The following is a 20,755-nucleotide window of genomic DNA, read 5'->3' as shown; positions in this document are numbered from 1 at the left end:
CAAAAATGAAAACGTTAGGTACACGAAGTGTCTCATCTCAACCCACACAGCCAAAAACAACTCAAACACGCTACGCATGCCTAAGTTTTTTTTTTGTGTGTGCGTGCGTGTGTGTGGGTGTGTGTCAAAAAATATATTTGCGCGGCAGGTGTTGTTAAAAATCAATATGTAAATATATAAATATGCATAATAAAAGTAAAGTGAGATTATTAGAAGTTTGTAGATATCTGATAACAGGGTATTATCTTGACACGAATAACGTCTGATTGTACTGGAGACTGGACTTCTGTTAGTTGAAAAATGTTCCACCATTTTTGATTTAGGTATTCTGGATAAAAGCTACTTTGTGGGGGATCGACAAGTTATACGCTCGTGACCATCCGCTGCTTCTCAAATTCATAAAGAAAAGGAGAATCTGGCAGCATTCATTACTGGTTATTATTTTAAAATGATTGATTTTCCTAATCAGGTGTGAATATAAATGAATGTGTAACTATAAGATGTAAAAAATATTTATAAATAAAAGACCATGTGTCACCATAAAGTTTTAAGTTTATAGAAAACCAAATTTATTGGCACGAGTTAGGCCTGTCAGACCTGACGTTGTTAGGAAACAATGAAAGTATGATCTTGAAATCAAATCTTATATAAATTTCGAGACTAAGACTGACACGTGTATTCAAATAGATTTTTCGTTATTCTATGCGAAAGTTATAACTTTTAGACGGTTCATCAGTGATGATATCTCCCGCGATAGTGATCTATTTCTATGATTCACCAGTTGACAAGAGACATCCTAAAAAATTTACTGATTTTTACTTGTTTCAAATGAAACTCATCACCTCAATACGGTTTCTGTTTATTTAGTGTATAGGGGCTGTTATAAACAAACGTCAATACGGCCTGTCATGTGATCCCTGTTGAATCTGACACCAATCCCGTCAAGCCCTTTTTGTTCGTTTCTACTGATATCTTCCTCGTCAGATTGGGCTTTCTCTTGTTTTCTAACCTGGATAAGACCGACGGATTATTGGGTGAAAATTTAACCAGCTTGGCTTCTATTGATGAAAGGGAAGGGAGGACTGCAGAGCAGCAAGTTATGGCATGTAACAGTGCGCTCTAATAGCAGTCTCTTCGATCATGTCCTCTTAATCCTCCTGCTTAACTTACGTCATTTATTTTATCTTTACCTCGTATTCCCTCCTAAACGTTTGTTAAATCATGTTGACTATGGCTGTTCAGGCCAAGTTACCATTATCACTGGTGTTAGTTTTCAGCTTTCTCAATCAATCAATTTCACAATTAAGAAATGATGGTAATAATTAGGATCTAGAAAAGCAATATTTCGTGAACGAAAAATTAAAGTAATAGAAGAATCACATAGCCTACACTTTAGAACATATTTGGTGCATACGTTACATCTACCAGGTTGTTCAATGAGGCACTTTTAATCAATGTTTTCGACAAATCGATCATAACTGTAAGTCATATTTATATATGTAACTAGTTTTTTTTTCAACCTATATTTTTGTTTTGTGTCAATGTTTATCCTATTTTTTTAATATTTCGTTCTTTTGTTGTTTTGCGTTTCATTTGAATGGGAAAGGGATGACATTTCCGTCATTGCCAATCTACGTGCAGAGAATCTGACATCTGTCATTTGTTCATCGTAAGAACTTGAAGCGAATCAGGTAAGTCTCAGCTTTTTCGTTGTTTTTAAATTTTTAGAGGTGTCGATCTAGAAGCGCCTTCGAAATTGCCAACGAAGTAAGTGTTGATATCAGTTGTCCACTGGATTGGCGGTCTTTCCGGTGGATCATTTCAGAAATTTTGATATTTTCAAATATTTTTTCAATATCCTCTACTAGGTTCTTGTTTCGAAGAAAATTATTACACAGTACTGACATCAGATTTTTGTTAAGAAGGAATGGTAACACCATGTAGCAACTCCACGCACATTCGGTTTTCCAGTATGCTGTTCAAAAGCAAAGGGTTCTTCCTCCTAATGCATATCCTTTCCATCTGTTATATTGTCGTGATGATATCCAGGGCTGTTTGGTCTAAAGGTAAGCAAGTCCAGTATTTCCAAGTTTTATGATCAATTTACAAATAATTCGAGAGAATGGCGTCTTAGCACTTGGATCACGTCACGTATTTTGATTGTGATTCTTCATGATTACAATACAAGGTTGAGAAACGAAATTCTTAAATCTAGTACCATAGCAAAATGGCTTTATTGGTCTTTTAGCTGACTTTAGCTATAATACTTGCTATAGTTTACAAACGTCTTTAAGTCCCTTAATTCATTTTAGCGTGAGCTATCTTAATTTAATTAGTTATTAATGACTTTTTCTGATGCTTTTATTTTTGTTCTTGGCTTGGATTTTTTGTTCTTTGCGAGTTTCTCGTCTGAAATCAGTCTCTTTAATATAAGACCCCTCTGCAAACAATTTCTTGTGAAGATAGTACAGTCGAACCTCAATTATCCGGACTTTTTTCTCTGGTCCCAATTTCATCATGAATATTAATTAGTTGTGATCTTGAAAACTCAAAGTCGCAAAAAACTTAATAATCCTTTCAAAAGACTTAATAATATCGCTGAGTCCATGGTCGAAACGTTGGAACATGTACGGCACCTTGACAATGAGGAAATGTCTAATGCTTGCGATGTGGAAGACTGGCTTAATCTGGAAAACGAGCTCTCGACTTCACCGCAAATGTCTGATGAAGAGATTTTAGCCACCGTTGTCGGAGATTCGATGGAAAGCGAAAGTGTATGAAGCGATGAGGAAGATGAGGGCGAGGACGAGAAACTAAAGAGGCAGCGAAATGTTTCAAAAAATGCTAGTCGTGGATGGAATCACAGAACGATATGGACCCTGTGCAGTTAATGATGGACTTCGCAATGCGATCAAGCTACAAGTCTTTTCTTTTATTTCTTTTAAAGCTTCAGCAAAGAAGACCGCTGTAGTGAAACAAGGCACATTTGTTTCAGCAAGCACAGTCGAAACGAATGTTTCGATGTAACTTTTCTTACGGCGTTACATCAAGAAATCGACCTTGAGGTTACGTGAGAATTACTTTTCAGATTTCGAACAGAATTTTCTTTCCTCCCTGTGTGTATCTGTTTACTATTTTTATCAACACTTAATATAAAAATTTGTAACCTTTCAAAACCAAATTAAAATATATTCACGTGATTAACAGCTACCTTGCGCTGTCAAGTTTAACTCAAAAAAAAATTGTAGAGAAAAAATTGGGATGAAGAAGATCTATTTTACGTCGTGGTTTTTCAAAAGGAAAAGAGTTTATGATCACCCATTTTTTCTCATAAGGATGATCAGAATTACAACGAAAATAACAAGGAATTAAAAAATGCACTGACATACGATTAATCTAAACCGATAAAAAGAAGTTATGTGGAAACCAAAAACATGGCTGTAACTTAATGTCAGAATTCCCGACAGAGACTCTTCTCAGTGGAAGAATTTCTATATCTGAATGTTTCTCACATTGAATTAATCATGGTTTACGACGACTTTGAGTGTACCTTCAAACGCCTTCACCACCCGTCATGCATTTCTTTCAACTTGGCCGCCGAAGGAAAATTGTGTTGTGAGTTATTATCGTCTGATAAGTACAGCAAACCCAAGGAATAAAAACTAAACAAGAGTTCACATCACTTCTTCACGAAGGTAGGAACTTATTCTATCATCAGCAAGCATTTCGTTTCAAAAAGATTTCTTAAGTAAACATCCTCTTCTTTTTTTTTTAGTCATCCTGTTATTTCAAACCATTTCAAAACGGGAGAGTTTCCATTGAGTCGGTACACTCACTAAATGCCTTTGAATGCCTTTGTGAAAACGATTGAGTGGGAAATTCTATGAAAAAGGTGGGTGAAAATTTGTTGTTTTCATCGTCATTGTCACTATTATTGTTAATTACTTTTTTACGGACCATTAGCATTATTTTTCACTTGCCTGGTTTTTGGAGTTAAATTTGGAGCTAAACAAAAATTTGTGTTAGCAAGTAATTTTCGAGTTTAAATAAAAGGCAGAAATAATATGTTTTGAGACGATATATTTTTATCATTATAGCTTGATTACAATCAATGTTAATGCTTAAAGTGTTAGGCTATCCCTCGAAGTGACTTGGCGGCCTTTGAAATTGATGCATAACTTGACAAATTATTCTTCGAAGATAACAATTAAAGTTAAACATAAGTCTTAAAGAATTGAGTTCCTCTACCACGAATTACTACTTTGAAAAATACATTACTTCGTAACAAATTGACGCCAATACGCTCGAATAAAAATAAAAATAACAAAAAAAGAACAATTATCGATAACAGCTCTGCATGGAAACTTGAATAAAGACTCAGTTTTAAGATACTGATGTCTGCACGTGAGGAGCATGCCTCTGCAAGCCTGGAAGAAACCACTAGCTAAACTTCAGTCTTATTTAAAGCCAATTTTTTGGTCGACGTAGTTTCATATGTTAATTTATTATTGTTAGATGTTGATGTATGTGGTGATGGAAGACACGAGTGTAGCCCGTTTGCAGTGTGCAACAATACCAAGGGATCACATGATTGTATCTGTAAACCCTTGGAATAGTGGATACCACGGAAATGGAAAGAATTGTAGTAGAGTTAGTAATAAATTTATTTCATTCCGTTTTTGCATTACTTTACTCGCCTGATAACTTTGCTGAAAAACTATTAAAAAGAAAAGCCAATGATTCCTGCCAGAAAATTATTTGGTATGGTGGTTGGTATACATAACGTACTCCGTAGTCAATCAGAAAACATTTACTACACATCTCGACTGTGGAGAGACGAAAATGGCTACAACCTTCCAGGGTGCATGACTGGGTCTGACTGACAAGAGACCAAGTTACCGACCTACAGGAAGACACTCTGTCTCGGTATGAAGATAGGAAAAAACGTTAGCTTCATTGTGATTTAAAAGCCAGCGAAATCTCTCTACTCTCTGATTGCTGACGGACAGCATCGCAACACCTCACTTTGTCGTAATGGGTGGAAGAGGCTTATTGATTCAGAGGCTTCTTTACAGCTTAAATGTAACAAGGAGGGTTTTAATCATAAAAGCTGGCTTAGTAGAGTAAGACTTGGAGTACTTGGTAAACAATGAAGGCGAGTACAATAGTTATGATTCCAGGATCGGATTTGATACAGATGGGTATCCCGATGACACAAACACTTGCGGAAACGTTGCTCGACATAAAGCTGATAATGATGATAAAAACATCAAAACCATGGGCTACATATTGGTTAGGTTAAAGACAACCATGAATTTTAACTTAAGTCGGGCATGAATCCTCAAGACATCAAAGCACAGGGTACCCTTTTTTTGCGATGTACATTACGCAGCATTAATATAAACACCGTGAGGAGAAAAATAAATCATCATGTAATATATTTCTAAAGATTAGGTAAAACTGGCTTTAATAGATCGTTGCTGCGATGTGTTTTCCATATCAATAGTAAAAGGATAATTAAAAAAAAAAAAAATATATATATATATATATATATATATATATATATATATATATTTACGTACGACATATATACCTCTATGAAATTTGAGCAAGTAGCAGTAAAATCTGGTTGTTTCCATCCAGTCTTTTCTGAAAACCATTGTCAGATATGTGTTAACTTCGAAGAGTGCACGCCACTTTTGTTCTTAGGGGATCTCTATTATTTAAAAAGATTAATAGTTGAAAAAGGGTAAAAGGAACTCACGTTATCTTCAGCATATTATAGGATGTACCACGTCGCCCAAAAAATAAACAAAAAAATCAGATGGCCATGTGTGAATAAGAAAAAATTGAATAAAAATGAATGACAAAAAAAGAAAAATTGAGGCAATGAAAGAGCAACACTAGTCATGCGGCCTGTTCAACATCCACACAGGCCGTTTGACACTTTTCATCCTTGGTTTCTAACTACTGTGTTGTTTAAGTTAATATGTATACTGTTTTTAATATTCTGTGCGTTTGTTGTGAGGTATAACCGTTGAATTAGAGACGGGTATTTTGTTCTGTTTTGCTTGTCTGCGAAGGGTTTGACGTACATTTATTAGTTCGTCGAAAGAGTTGAAGGGGCAATATAGAAACTGTCAGTTTGATCGTTGGTTTTTGATCATAAACTAGTTGATCAAAAGGAGCCGTCGAAATGGGAAAGTATGTTAGATTGTGGTTCACTGGATTAGCTGTCCTTCCAATCTTTTCCGAAAAATTAATTTTATTAAATATTTGCTAAATATCTTAGACAATATTATTTTTTCATGGAAATTACAACACAAAACTGTCGGCAATAGTGGTTCAAAGGGTGGGAGGATGCGGTAAAACGGTGAAACAAACACAGACACGTTCAATTTTCTACCGTACTGTGCGACTGAAAAGAGTTGTCTCCCTGACTTTATGACATGTCTTTCCTTTGGATCTGCTTTTTTTTTCCTGATGATACTCAGGGCTGTCAGGTCTAACGGTTAGTAATTTCAGTATGTATACTAGTTTCTAAAGGTAACATACGCATAGATGGAGAGAATGGTGTCTTATTTTGTGGAATAGAAGGTTAGCGGATAATGTAACGGTTCCATAGAGAGTGATAATAGGAAAATACATATATTTTTAAGTCAAAGTTGATTTTAGATTAAAGAAATTTCTGCGGACTTCAAGCCACACACATTGGTGTTGGTCAAATATGAAATTAAACTGACTTCAAAAGTCTTGAGTTAATTAAAAAGTAAGAAAATTTAACATGTACGACTGACGTGTTTGACCTTTTTAAGTGAAGAGGAACCTATGAGATTAAAGAAACCTTTATCCATTTTCATTGCAATTGTTCAGATAATTGAATCGAAATGAAGATTCTGTAATAAGCGATATTTTAATCAACGAAACTTTAGATAGGAGAACAGCTGCAGCGAAACAGAACATAATCGTTTCAGAAAAAAAAAAGCATACGAAAGTTTCGATACTTTTTATTGTAGTTTACAGATTTACTTCGAGATTGTAAAAAAGAGATTCAAAGTGTGAGATTTTCTTCTCAAGTTAATCGCTGAATTTCTTTTCCGTATGCATTTTCTGTTACAGTGGTGTCCTTGTAAAGCAATGTGTTTACCTATATACTACCAACTAAACAGAGAAGGAAAAAAAGGATCAATGTGGTCATTCTAATTTAGTCTTAAAACAATAAAAGCATTGGTCGATAGCGCGGCTCTTATCAAAGAAGCGCTAGTCTTAATACTATCACGCTTTCACTCAAGTAACGTAAAGAAAAGAGAAGAAAATTCTGTGTTTTGGAAAATACCACTTAGGAATTAAAAAACGCTCAACTTAAGTGGTTGGATTGGAAAATGATATTTAAAGGTTAATGTTCTAATTTAGTCTTGCAGTGAGAACATTGGCAGCGCGCGGGGCTTTTAACAGAGAGGTGATAGTTTTAGTCGTAACGTAAAACAAAATAGAAGAAAGAAATGGCGTTTGGGAAAATACTTCTTAGGAATTAAGAATAACGCCGAGTTAAATCGCTGGACTGAAAAAATCAGTGATATTTGCGGGTTGTCGTTCTACTTTAGTCTTTCAGTGAAAACTCTGGTGGTGTGCGCGGAATTTAATTTAATTTAATAATCTTTATCAGGGACGTGAGAAAATAACCATCTATTGTTTCAATCGTTTCTCATGAAGCGGCCGCGTGTATCATGAGAATTGATCGATATCAAGAATATTGCTGCTTTTTTGCGCTAAGTGCATATGGCATTAAATAACTAATTCGCCCGCGGTTTAAATACTGAGTAAGCATTTGCGTTGTCATTAGATGGTTTCTTTTTGGGTTTCCTTTCAAAATTTTTCATTTTTGAAAACAGTTTGTCGACATCGATGGGAATAAATGCGAGTAACGAGCATCCATATGTTCCGACATGTATTCGAGAATAAGCCGTAATGTAATAAAGAACGTCGGTGGAAAATGTCGTTTGAGATCAGAAGAGTGAAAAGACAATGCACTTCTTATCTTGTCTCACAAATCTTGCCGTCTGGAAAATCAGATGCCATCTTTACGGTACATGACCTTCAGCGGCGTTCGGTCATTCATCTCTCAAAGGATTCAAATTCATCTCGGTTTTTGTCTTTTGTTTGTTCTTTCTTCCAGAGGATGAAAAACTTTGTCAATATCAGTGCGCAACAAACGCAAACCAAGACCCTGTTCTAAAGCCGCGGTTACACGAGCGATTTTTTTGTTTGCGATGGTGATGCGATTTTGTCAGTTTCACGGAACGAGTTTAATTCAAACAAGTTTCATTCGTGACCATTCACACAAATTTCATTTGGTTTCACCACTCTTTGTTAGTCTCTCAGTTGCGACATTCTGTGTCTTGACCGACCCTCCCTGAGTAGCAAGTGACCTTGAACAGAAAGTAACTCCCTACTCCTCCCCAGGGAAAGATTTGACATAAACGCGCTTTCGCTAAATATTCAAATCTCGCGCTCGTGCAGTAATCGGCTATGCTTGAATTTCCCCCGTGAATTAATAAGCCATTGTTTGGCTCTAAAGCTATTGTTTCAAGATATCTTTTTTTATGGATAGTTGAGATACTAAACAAATGGCACTGTCTTTGAATTTGATCAGCTGTTCTTGATACGATATAGAATATGTGAACTCCTATCGACGCTTTATCATCAGCTAATTTGAACCATATGAAATTGGTTGTATATGATGCGAGTTTTCTTCAAGTTTACATAGACACATTGCACGTTGGGATGAAGATAGTTCATTGTGGTTATATATATATATATATATATATATATATATATATATATATATATTATGCATGCTCACTAGTTTTTCTAGTTTGAGCACTCTGGCATGGCTTAGATGATCCCACGTATGTGAGATCACTTGGCGTGGCTATATGGTCTTACCTCCATCCTAGCATCAGCACTGCACTGATGAGGCCCAGAAGGCCGAAACAGTACTGTCTGCAGTTAGTTATATATATAACTAACTGCAGACAGTACTGTTTCGGCCTTCTGGGCCTCATCAGTGCAGTACTGATGCTAGGATGGAGGTAAGACCATATAGCCACCCCAAGTGATCTCACATATGTGGGATCATCTTAGCCATGCCAGAGTGCTCAAACTAGAAAAACTAGTGAGCATGCATAATGCTAGCAGCAATGACTCATCCTAGTAGAGTGTTCAATTTGGACATGAAAGCAAAGCTTTGTATGCCAAAGAGCTATATCTAACTGCAGTATATATCTAATATGCATGCTCTATATATGTGTATATATATATATATATATATACATATATTTTTTTTTAATAGAAAGGAAAAATGTATCCCATCTGAATGATATCATTATCTCATTGTATCTTTGAATCTCAATTTCAATGTATATTCCTTGATAAAAAATATCAGAAACATTAAACCTAAATAATAGCATTCATCACAAATGCCATGACGCATGATCTATCTATATCGACAGCAGCAAAAGATTTGGAACACAAGGATATGGATGCAGCTTTATGTCAGAATTCCCAACGGAGACTGTTCTTGGTAGACGAGTTTCAGTACCTGAATGTTCCTCACATTGAATTAATCATGGTTTACGACGACTTTGAGTGTATCTTCAAATGCCTCTACCACCCCTCATGCATTTCTTTTAACTTGGCAGCCGAAGGAAAACTGTGGTGTGAGTTATTATCGTCTGATAAGTACAGCAAGCCCATAGAGTACAAACAAAACAAAAGTTCACATCATTATTTCATTAGGGTAAGGAATTGTTTGTATGGTCAGGTACCGTTTCGCCTTAAATTATCTCACAAAAATTTTCTCTGCTTGTTTTATTAGTCGTCTTATTATTTCAAGACATTTCAAAGCGGTGGAGTTTGCGTTCAGTCGATGCACTCCGTATATGCTTTTAAATTTTTCTGTGAAGATCTGGAGGGAATGTTTAGTGAAAAAGGTAGGTTAAAATTTTGTTTTCTTAATCTTCATTTTCATTGTTATTGTTTCTTTTTATCATCAGTGGCTTTGTTTCTACTTTTCTTTAAAGCTAATAATGTGATGGTGTAGTTTGATCGTCCAGATGAGCGTATTCCTGAGAAGGACTTTTGACTTTAGCAATGACTGTAGGAGTAGTCACTACCGACAACAGTCCATGTCATAACCCAAGGTCGCACCATTTACCGTAAAGCTAAAATTCTGTTTTGTCAAATCATTTTCAAAGAAGAAAAAAGGCACAAATAGCATATTTCAGAGGGAAAAAAAGTCTATGTATTATTTTCCTCGTATTTTTCATTGTTATCATAATTGGTATCATGATTAGCTTCATTATCACCTGTTTTAAGGATAAAAGTGTAATAGGCTTTCCCTTGACGTCACTTGGCAGCTTTTGAGACTTGTTTCTAACGTGACAACTTAATCTCCATAAAGAAATAAGACCGGAAAATGGCAAACGCCAGAATCCTCTTCTTCCTATATCAGTAGCATACTTCAGACAAACGTGGAGCAGTTAGAAATGTTGATTTTCATAGAAATTAGTCTTCTCACGTTATGAATAACTTCTTTGAATACTTCATTACCTCACAGCAAGTCGGCATGAATGGAATAGCTATAACAGTGAGGGTAATCAACGTTTTTATTCATTGTGTAAACAATAACTAGGCGAGAGCCAAGTCTGTCAAAAATCGTTCAGATTAAAAGAAATCTACAGCAAACATGTATTCAAATTAAACCACTCCGTATGTTTTTTGACATTCTAAACTTGATTAGCGGAAATGAACCTAAATATATTGTTCAACCCAGCAATTTTAATTTCAAGAGTAAGTTTTCAATTTTTTTTTCTTTTGTTATCATTAAGAATTTATGACACAGGAGAAAGACACCTGGCCGCTCCTCCATCTTGGGCCAAAATAAACTCAGTTAATTCACAATGACATAAGATCCAGTTTGTTGCATTTACCGTGAAGAGGCTTTCAGCATTGAAAGACTCAATGTTCTGCGTGCAGTGGCGTCGTGTCATGTATTCTTTTTGCATCCGTTGCATTTTACTATTTTTTTTTTCCGCACTGAATAGAGTCCTCTCCTCAGAAGGTTAGTAACTTTAATTTGACCCACCCCGACTATTTCATCTTGTGTCATGATTTGGAAGGTGATGCAATGAAGGATGCGATGCAAGTAGCAAGTTTTTATATCAGTTTTGGTCTCGCGGCGAACTGGACCTAGATTCTAAGCTTGTGCATTTCAATCCGAAATTTGGGGCATTTACTCAAAAAAGATTCTTAAATAAGAAATTATTGAGGTATATTCAAAGTTCTAAAATTATCTATTTTTCTTGAACTTTTTTGAGGACAGCCCTAAAGGAACAACCCAAATCAGTTATCTTCCTTTCACTTCTCTTTTACCTAAGGAGAAAGATATTAAGTTCTTTCGAATCAGCTCATCGTCATAATGTTATGTGGAGAAGAATTCATCAGTTGCATTCACTCTTTCTCACGAACTTTCAACTTTAACTAAAACCTTGAACTGAATTCAACAATCTCAGTTCTACATATGGTACGTTCTGGCGAGGACGGTAAGAGTAGAGTTTGTTGACAGCAATTTTTCAAACTATCTCGGGTGATTGATTGAAAATGAGTGTAAAATCTCCCCATGTATAGACACAAGTGAACTCGGCTGATTTGGGGTAAGAGTTAGAGCTAAGCATAGTGTGGTTTCCTCCGTAAAAAATCATCAAAAATGTTATACCGGTGACGTTTTCCGAATCATGACCGAGCTATCAAGTGCCCTTGGAACTCCGAGGCTTAAAAGAAAACTTGGGATTAGATCTCATACCGCCGTCCGTCAAAAAAAAAAAAAAAGAAACCAAGTCAGAAAAGACAAAAACAAGAAAAAAAAAACAAAAAAAACAAAAGAAGCAGAAGAAGAATTTCACTAACCATAACTCAGCGTGAATCTTTCAAAATGTCGAAGTCGTTTCCTTCAAAAAACACGAAGCATAATCGAGAACGACGTAGAACAAATATTTTGTAGAGTATTGACTCCCACTATTTTCTTGTTATTGGAAAGCTGACACCTCTAAGAGCTTCACCTTTCCACTTTTAATCAGAATTATTAAGCTGTGACCTCCAAGCAAAGGGAATAACCCATCTCTTTGTTTGCTGACCGAACTTAAAATTTTCTATCGTTCTTTTCCTTGTTGTTCACAGGAGACTTTCTATTACTGACTTCTTGGATTGGAATTCGATTCTGCTTAATGGGGGTTAGGCTCATTTTCTTAAACTACACGCTCAAAAACAATCTGAGACGTTTTGTTGTTTTTTTAAAAATTTTACATCTGCCGGCCTGGTTAAGAAAAAATTTCGTGACATCAACAAATATTGTATGGCTTCAGTCACAAAAAGTGTTTCAAGGTGATTCGTTTTTTAACGCTTGAACATTATTAGAATATATAAAGCTCTGTTTTTTTAAAAAAAAAAATTTAAATATTTTGACAACGTTTCAACGTTGCCTCACGTCATTCATTAGCCAGTCACTGATGAAAATAGGGGTTGAATGCACATAAGGTAATATGAAAATAAAGAGAATGTTTTATGTTTCTGTGATGTAGTTCGTAAAGGCGAAATGGTAATTAAGTGTCGGGTAAAGAGCTCGGCACAAATCGAGTCAACAGTTTATAATCTCTTGAATCAACCCTGATTAAAAAAAAACAGCTAGTAGATCAAAATGTTAAACTTACTGGCGCTTTTTTTACAACTCAACGGAATGAGATCGATGGCTCCTTTTTGTCTAGACCATAACGTTGTCATAATAAGTTTTACGATGGTGGAATGAGGATGCCCACGTCACTTAATTTTTCTAAATCACTTTGACCCAGGACAATGCCGCTCTTTGATATTCAAGCCCGCTAAAGCATTTGATGGTCAACGCTTAAAAAACCACGTGATTCGAGTTGAAGACGTCAGTGAGAGAGACTTTTGTGGGATACTTTGTTACATGGAGCCATACTGTGTCAGTTATAATCTTGGAAAACAACCACGTGCAGATGATGGAAAGTATACATGTGAACTGAATAACGCTACTCACGAGGGAAACAAAGACGACCTGGTTGAGGATCAAAGTTACATTTTTGGAGGTGCAGAGGTAAGTGCCAATTCAACTTTTAATTAACCGATGGTCAAGTGGACAAAAGTAACGGTTTTTAACTATATCTTTTCTTCTTTCTTTTACCTTGTTGCTTTAGTTGGCTTTTGCTGCAATTCCAAGTTTTTTCCCCATACTTTAGTACTTAATTTTGACAAGAATAACCTTTATGAGTCGACAATATCAGGTTGCGGGTGATATCTAGACCATTCTAGCTTATAAATTTTGTTGATCAGGGAGAGAATAGCATCAGAGAGCTGCTTCTTTCAAATATTACTCTTATTTACGTTCATATGTAAGCAGAATTTACAGAAGATAAAGCTGGGAATTGCCTTGAGACCTGAAATTAACAAACAATCTAAATTGGTCTAACGTGCTCTTATCTGCATTATGGAATCTATGGATGTCTTTCTTAACAGCTCCATGCGGATCTCAAATTACATAGCTCCGAGGATATTGTCATTATCATCATCAGCATTGTCATCGTCATCATCATCATCATATTCATATTACTGTCATTATCATAGTGTTATCATTTTCATTATTGTTGTTTTGTATATTATCACATTATATCAGTTATACGAATAGTTTTCATCATTTTCATCGCTTTCTTCACGGCAGAGTGCTTGTATCACAAATCCTTGCAAGAACAACGCCAAATGTCAAAGCGGTTTTACTGATAAAGGTTACCGGTGTATGTGTCCAGTTGGATACAAAGGTTTGACTTGCGACGAAGGTAAACGTGAATTATTTTCAGAATACGCATTTTCTCCTCTTTAAGATCTTAAGTGTAAGCCGATCTTCATTGAAACACAATGTTCGGATTGATAACAGTTTCAACTATGAAACATCAAATTAATTTACTTTCAGATAATAACGCTTACAACAACGTAACACGATGAATTAATATTATGTATATTTAGATATCGACGAGTGTGCTTCAGGAGCACACAACTGCAGTGTTGATGCTGTGTGCAATAATACCGGGGGATCGTACAACTGTTCATGTAAATATGGTTATTTTGAAGATGGAAGAACTTGCAAAGGTGAGTTTGGTTATATCGATTTATTTATATCCATTTAAAAAGATGCTAGATGGTGTTTATTACACCCATTTTGAAATCACTGGTGGTCCCTGTAATCTTATTGGCTCTAATTGATGCGATTTATTAACGAATCGCATCATTTTTTGCTTTAAATCGGATCTTTTTTCCAGCCAACGAGAAGGCCACACTAAAAACAAAACTACCAATCAGATTTCAATGCTTTTTTTAAAGAAAACAATCAAATTGCAGGAAAATGAAAGAAAAAGAGTATCGTGGCAAATTTTGCAACTTTTGTTTCCAAAACTGTTATTTCCCCCCCCCCCCCCAATAAATGGATGAATCAAATTTCAAACCGGCTCAGTACTGCATCAATAAAATATTTGAACTGACCAAGTCCTGTATTTGAGCAATTTCAAAATGGATGTAACGTACTTGTGATTTCAAATCGAACGAGTGCTGCGCCCAAATTGCACTTCACTCAGTTTAATTACCATTATAAATCAGTGTAAGGTCACTCATAGGTTTATCAGAGATTTGGAGGAAATTTCTGAATAAAAAAAAAATCAATTATGATATTAATAGAACGCGCCCCTCAAGTAAATCCTAAAGAAATTACTCTGCCTCAGTTGCAAATTCATGCCAGTTGATATTCTCTTGTCTATGGTAATTAAATCCCAAGGTTTTGTTAATTGACTTGCATAACTCTGTCAGTAATACAATTCTTAAAATATATTAGCAGAATTCCTCCAATAATTAAAATAGGCAGGTTACTGAGGCTGTGTACTTACGTGACGAAGAATAACGAAGTTGTAAAGCTGAATTTGTGGATAACTAGACATTGTTTTTTCGCTCAGGAAATTTTTTTTCCGTCTGTACTAGAACAATTGGTTCCAATTTACTTCGAGTTAAAGTAAAACTACATATGAGCATGATAACTTTCCTCAGTTATCGCGAAATCTGTAATATTGTTGACAGCTTTCGTGACTTCTTTTTTTTGTAGCTACGATCTCAAGCTGCAAGGAAGCTTATGAGAGCAAAATGTAAGTGCTATATCAGGAAGTGAAAGCTTAACTTAATCTTGGAACGAGAGTTTAAAAAAATTAAAGAAAAGAACGTTATTTTTCTCAAATTCGATTCTGTTGCAGTTTTTTCATTTTTACTTTATATTGCAACTAAAGACCCTATCTTAAAAGTAGTATATCAAACTAGCAAGAATTTTTTGATCCATTGAATTTGAACAGCTATTTTATCTTTGATAGACTAAGCGGGAGTGGCGTTGTTACGCTCTACATTGGCTCAAAACCAACTTCCGTTTTCTGTCAAGTGGGGGATGCAGAATGTGGAAATGGAACATGGACCCTTGTTATGAAGACTGATGGCAGTAAGGTATTTAATCCTTTACTCTTTTGATTTCTATTTTTAGCTTGGGTATCAAAGGAAATTATTAAAAGATTTGTGTTATTGTTTTTGCATCTCCAAAAATTTTGAGATCAACATCACACCAACATGTTTGCGTTTCATACCTCATTGCAACATATTTGTGGTCTCCTTCAAGCTCAAGGTGATATTGGAGGTTGCTAGCCATTTGAGGTTGCTTTACGGTAGTTCAGTCAAAGTGGCTATTTCAACTATTTTGAACGGCTAAAAAGTCGTAATATAACTAGTTATAAATCATTTCGGATGGATGACTTATCTACATTGTGAATAGACAACTATGACGCGACCTTGAGCCTTACTGTTCAATGAATCGTTAAAAATACCCGTTTTCTTTTTATTAATAATTGCTTTTCAAGGAGATAAAACTCCTGCTACCCTCTCAGCCTTTATATTTCATTTCAGACAGTTGTGTCCATCTAGTTCTCTTATTGGTCGTTGAGTGTGAACGATTTTATCTTCTTTTATTTCTATTTAATGCAAATTTCGTCTATTCCCGGTCAGCGAACTTTCCATTACGATTCCGATTATTGGAGAAACAAGATAGAATACAATCTTCCTGGAGGAGAGACAGGGTTTGACACAGTGGAGACCAAGTTACCAACCTACTGGAGTACATCATTTTCCAAGATCTGTCTCGGTATGAAGATCGACCAAGAGCTCAGATTCATTGTTATTAATATGGAAGCCGACTCTCTGTACTCACTGATCGCTGACGGAAAATACCGCCCGACAGTTTTGGGTCGTGACACATGGAGGTCTCTGATTGGTCCAAAGGCCTCCTCCCAGAGCTACTGTAACAGAGAAGGGTTCAATCTTTACCCATTGACAGCTTTTTGGGAGTTTAAGGCTGCTAAGGCAAGGATCGGTTTTGTCACCAACAATGCAGATAACTGTAATGATGTTGATACCAGAATCGGGTTTGGTACAGGAGGGCCACATGATGACAACAACACGTGTGGAATCGTTGCAGACAAAAGCCGTCTTGATAATGGGCCCAGGTTCATTAAAGCCATGGGGTACATCTTGGTACAGTAATAGGCAAAAAGTGCACGTGTACTGAGTGATGAAGAACATCCTTATCACTACCTTCACTTACAAAAATAACAGTGCTAATCAAAATATGAAGGCATACATCAATACATACTAGTTATCTGTACAGATTATCACACAAACTTATATAACACTTTCATTTGTGTCAAGTAATATTCAGGAGATGCACTCACTGGAAATAAGTGGATCATGATGAGAGTAGCAGATGTACATACCGATAGCTAGCAGTTACTCGAGTTACGAGTCAACAGAATAAAATCTTTTTGTAGGCCCTAAAAGAGGCAGGTTTTAACGTTTTCATTAATTGAATTCTTAACAAAAAGCGAAAAGAATAAATCATAATTATCATACATGAATTCACCAAAACTCATTTTCTCTCGGTGCTCATGATATGTAATTGTGATGAATTTTATACATGTTAGCAAGAAAAAATAAAAAATAAGAAGAATTAAACGATTATGAAGTATTTCTATGTGTCGTTGCTTTGATTGTAATATACTTAGACACTCGCTTTATATCAATTGCTATGCTATCGTTTTATAGTTTCATTTATGTTTTAATTACGCTAAATCAAGTAAAAAAAATTGATAAATACATCAAACTTTTAAATGGGACTTCGAAAACTTTGATAAAGTTCCATAGTTCCCGTGAAATATATTTTTTATTTTATCTGCAGTTGCGGTTTCGAACTTTAAGGAAGCTGACAAACAAAGGTAAGCGCTATATTTTGAAATAAACGACAAAGTTCATCTCGCATCGAGTGTTAAAGATTTTAAGGAAAGAAAAAGAGGGGAAAGATGATCCTAGTTTAATTCAATCCCGTTTTTCTATTGATTTAGCGACTGATTTCCTATTTTTTTAGTCGTTTATCTTCGATAAACTGAGCGTCTTCGTTACGCTCCATATCGACTGAACACCAAATCCTGTTATCTGTCACGGGGATGTAGGATGTGGGAATGGAATATGGACCCCTATTATCAAGATTGATAGCTACAACGTCTCTTTTAAGCTTGTATTAAAGAAGCTATTGAGATAACTTGGTTAATACGAGGGAGCTTTGAAAAATTTGGCTTAAAGGTGGCAAGTTCGTAATATGTCTTTCGTTTACATCTCCCCAACCTCAACCGCGCCTTTTCCTTGCTGGGTTTTCAGCCATCGCATTTGTTTCATTTTTCTTTTTATCTTCTTGTAATTAAATATTGATTTCGTGGTCTCCTTTAAACTGAAGATAGATTTGAAAGCCGTGGACAAAAGAAAACAAAAGAAGGAGTATTCTTTTTAATTTTTTTTTAATGAAAATCTAAGGGAGTTATTATTTTCACGTAACTGCCACCAAAAAAAAAAATCAATATTAAGCAAAGATTTTTCCAATGAAACATTTTTTTGTAAGTCCTTTTTTCGACGGGAATTAGCGTTTGTTTATAGTTTTGCATCATGCAGAAAATAATATTACGGGGCTTATGAACTGCAGGGAACAGAGAAAAAGCTTCTTTCTTTTCACTTTTTATTCTTCTGGTCTTGTGATAGGCAAACTAATAACAAATAGAACATTTACATTTTCGGAAAATGTAACAGGTATGGATTTCATCGGATCTTAGGTTTTTCTAATATGCTTAAACGAAAAATAGCATCATCAGTATTTATGACGTTTTCGATTATAATGTTAACAATATCATATCGTTTTCAATTAACTTCGAGTTAAAGTTCAATTGTAAAAATGCAGGGAGATTATCAATTTCCACAACAGAGTTGTATTATTCAAAATAAATTGTTCTGAATGCTTTTGCAACAAATTTATTATCATTTTTGTTTATCAAGCCATTGTTGAGAATGAATGCCTTGAGAGTAAGACATCTGGAACTTAAGTTGGCTGAGAAACACTAAGTTGCAAGTATCATAGATCCTAGTTAATAGAGGGCTACCTTTACAGTGCATAGCTCTTAGTCTCTACAGCTCCGGATAAAATCTGTGAATGGCTTTTTGACATGAATTTCCTTTTGACTTGTGTTATTTTGCCGCTCCTCCGTTCTGTGATGCTCGATGCCGTCTTCTCAGAAGGTTGGTAGCTTTTATCCTACCCAAAAGCCACCAAATTCTAAAAATATTTACTGCTTTTTTTTATTTATTTTTTTTAGTTGGGGTGTTTTTTTTCAAGTATCATTATTTGAGTAGGTTCTTGAACTAAAACGCGATGCGAATTCTCGGTCAGTTTCGATTTAGCGGGGACCTTTGGACATATACTTTTTAATTATTTCTACAAAGTGAACTTTATAAAAAAAATTAAAACTTTTTTGTAGTCGAATGGTTGAAACATTTCACAGGCAAGTTTTTCGACTTTCTGATGGCTGGTGTACCAAACCTACCTCGTAACTTCCACCAAAAAAACAATGTTAAGCAATTTTTTTGCCTCTATTTCTCTTTTGCATAAAATTTATTTAAGTTAATTACGTGATTTCAGCATGGGGGCATGAGAAAAAAATCTCTTCAAGAACAAGCTGAAGTTAAAATCAGTTTGGCTATCACAAGACTAAAACATGACTGGCAGCGCTCGTGGGCAATATGAAGCGAATGCTGTGTTCTGATTCTTGTCCGCTTTGATCCCGGGCAAGGAAAAAAGTGCGTGGAGCGGACTAACAAAGTTTGTAACTTTTGGACAATGTCGGCGATGGAGTCGCAAAAAGCAGCAGAAGACAGTCAAACTAAAGAAAACATAAATGACAACCGTGGGTTTATTGTGTTGCAAACACAAATGGCATTCAAGATGGCTGGATATTAGCCTCGTTGTTTTCTTGCGTTTTCATGAACTGACAGGAAGCCAAGTTCCGTAAAACGCAAAAAGAAGGAACTCGGCCAATATCCAGCCATTTGGACCTCACGCTTGCTGCCGTCAGAAAACAAATATTCTTCCTCTCTTAGAGGCTTTAGGCTCAGAGAATTGCATATTTCCTCCGTCACTCCTTCGCCAAAAATAAATCAATCAATGAATAAGAATGAAAAAACGATGAAAAAATATCTTAATTTGACTAGAATTCGCTATTTTCATGTTTCTTTTCGCACGCACAATCCTTCCAACATTGCTGCCTGCTGACAGCACGCCGAACATTTGACCATGATATGAGACGTGTCATGGCCTGGCTTCTCGAGACATTGTTTGTTGAGTGTTGGTAGTGTACGATCTTAAAGGGTATTTTTTTTTATCTTTTAATCTGATCCATTAGTTAAATCTTGATATGTAGAGAGCGCCAAACCAATACCAATTTTCTGTGTTTCACAATACTCCAAGTGGAATCATTATTAATTCATATCTTTTTCTTCCTTTTTGTTTCTCGGCGGGTACCAATTTTATCTTCTCCCACAAAGTAATGACGAAATATCATTTTGACCCAGAAGACTGCCGTTATTTGGAATTCAAGCCCACTAAAGCATTTGACGGTCAACGCCTGATAAATCACGTGATTCAAATCGATGATGTCAAGGATAGAGTATTGTGTAAGATACGGTGTTTCATGGAGCCAAACTGTGTCAGTTATAATCTCCTAAAACAACCGAGTGGGGACAATGAAACACATAAATGTGAGTTGAATGATGTTACTCATGAAGGAAACATAGACGACCTTGTTGGCGAGTACGATTCCTTTTACCACGGATCAGAGGCAAGAGTCATTTTCAAACTTCTTGACTGCTTTACATCCTAACATTTTTATGCATATGATTTATGATTATGATTTATGATTATCCATGTGATTCTTTGTACATTTTCCAACGTGCAGAGAAGGAGAATTTGTTCTGGACAGAGGACACGCATTGACGAAACACCCAGTGAAGGGAACAACAGCTGCAGTAAGCATAGTAGACGAATCAAAGAACACTCTCTGTATAAATAAGATTGAGCTTTTTCAGTAGCTTCCACAACTTCGAATTTGGAGATATCGGTCTAAGAGTATGGAAATGTTATGGCATCGGTAAAGAGAAGTACATTCCATATGACGTAATTTATATCAAGCACCAAGGTCAAACGTCCCTTCAAACCATAGAATCTCAAGGGTTTTAT

The 20,755-nt window shown here is 35.7% G+C and overlaps 3 protein-coding genes and 1 non-coding gene across 6 annotated transcripts; all 4 read left to right on the top strand.

Moving 5' to 3' along the window:
- Positions 1-1,242: 1,242 nt before the first annotated feature.
- Positions 1,243-10,392, top strand: LOC113685198 (uncharacterized). Its single transcript, XR_016188707.1, has 4 exons — positions 1,243-2,066; positions 3,776-3,892; positions 9,516-9,799; positions 9,878-10,392. It is a non-coding gene; the product is annotated as an uncharacterized LOC113685198 (transcript).
- Positions 10,393-10,474: 82 nt separating this feature from the next.
- On the top strand, positions 10,475-14,099 carry LOC149042467 (uncharacterized). The gene is made up of 3 exons (XM_089213341.1): positions 10,475-11,122; positions 12,906-13,171; positions 13,793-14,099. The coding sequence occupies exons 1-3, from the start codon at positions 11,023-11,025 to the stop codon at positions 13,949-13,951; spliced, it is 525 nt and encodes a 174-aa protein (XP_089069467.1). The 5' UTR covers positions 10,475-11,022; the 3' UTR covers positions 13,952-14,099.
- Positions 14,079-17,157, top strand: LOC149042466 (putative skeletal organic matrix protein 5; the record flags this gene model as incomplete). Its single annotated transcript, XM_089213345.1, has 4 exons — positions 14,079-14,217; positions 15,218-15,257; positions 15,477-15,603; positions 16,156-17,157. Coding segments are annotated over 4 exons (840 nt in total), but the record flags the coding sequence as incomplete, so codon positions are not given.
- A 1,277-nt stretch (positions 17,158-18,434) lies between these two features.
- On the top strand, positions 18,435-20,473 carry LOC149042465 (uncharacterized). 3 transcript variants are annotated; one of them, XR_016188703.1, is made up of 2 exons: positions 18,435-18,762; positions 20,095-20,473. XR_016188703.1 is itself a non-coding variant. In XM_089213343.1 (2 exons), exons 1-2 carry the CDS (start codon positions 18,690-18,692, stop codon positions 20,397-20,399), a joined length of 381 nt encoding a protein of 126 aa, XP_089069469.1. In that variant the 5' UTR covers positions 18,435-18,689; the 3' UTR covers positions 20,400-20,473. The 3 variants fall into 3 exon arrangements, 1 of the variants encoding a protein (XP_089069469.1); XR_016188702.1 differs by having other exon boundaries at positions 20,065-20,473; XM_089213343.1 differs by having other exon boundaries at positions 20,092-20,473.
- The last annotated feature ends 282 nt before the right edge of the window (positions 20,474-20,755 follow it).

Source organism: Pocillopora damicornis, chromosome 7, assembly GCF_964200805.1.
Source record: "Pocillopora damicornis chromosome 7, jaPocDami1.2, whole genome shotgun sequence".
In the NCBI taxonomy this organism is placed as follows: domain Eukaryota; kingdom Metazoa; phylum Cnidaria; class Anthozoa; order Scleractinia; family Pocilloporidae; genus Pocillopora; species Pocillopora damicornis.
Note: the sequence above shows the minus strand (reverse complement) of the source record. Positions and strands in the feature narration are given on the sequence as shown.

What these genes read in the sequence shown, in the direction of transcription:
- LOC149042467 (XM_089213341.1), top strand. Translation starts at nt 11,023, where the DNA reads ATGTTCTGCGTGCAGTGGCGTCGTGTCATGTATTCTTTTTGCATCCGT. An exon ending in TAGAGTCCTCTCCTCAGAAG is followed by an intron (nt 11,123 to 12,905) that starts GTTAGTAACTTT and finishes ACTTTGACCCAG; the next exon opens with GACAATGCCGCTCTTTGATA. An exon ending in ACATTTTTGGAGGTGCAGAG is followed by an intron (nt 13,172 to 13,792) that starts GTAAGTGCCAAT and finishes TCTTCACGGCAG; the next exon opens with AGTGCTTGTATCACAAATCC.
- LOC149042465 (XM_089213343.1), top strand. Translation starts at nt 18,690, where the DNA reads ATGAATTTCCTTTTGACTTGTGTTATTTTGCCGCTCCTCCGTTCTGTG. An exon ending in CGATGCCGTCTTCTCAGAAG is followed by an intron (nt 18,763 to 20,091) that starts GTTGGTAGCTTT and finishes ATTTTGACCCAG; the next exon opens with AAGACTGCCGTTATTTGGAA.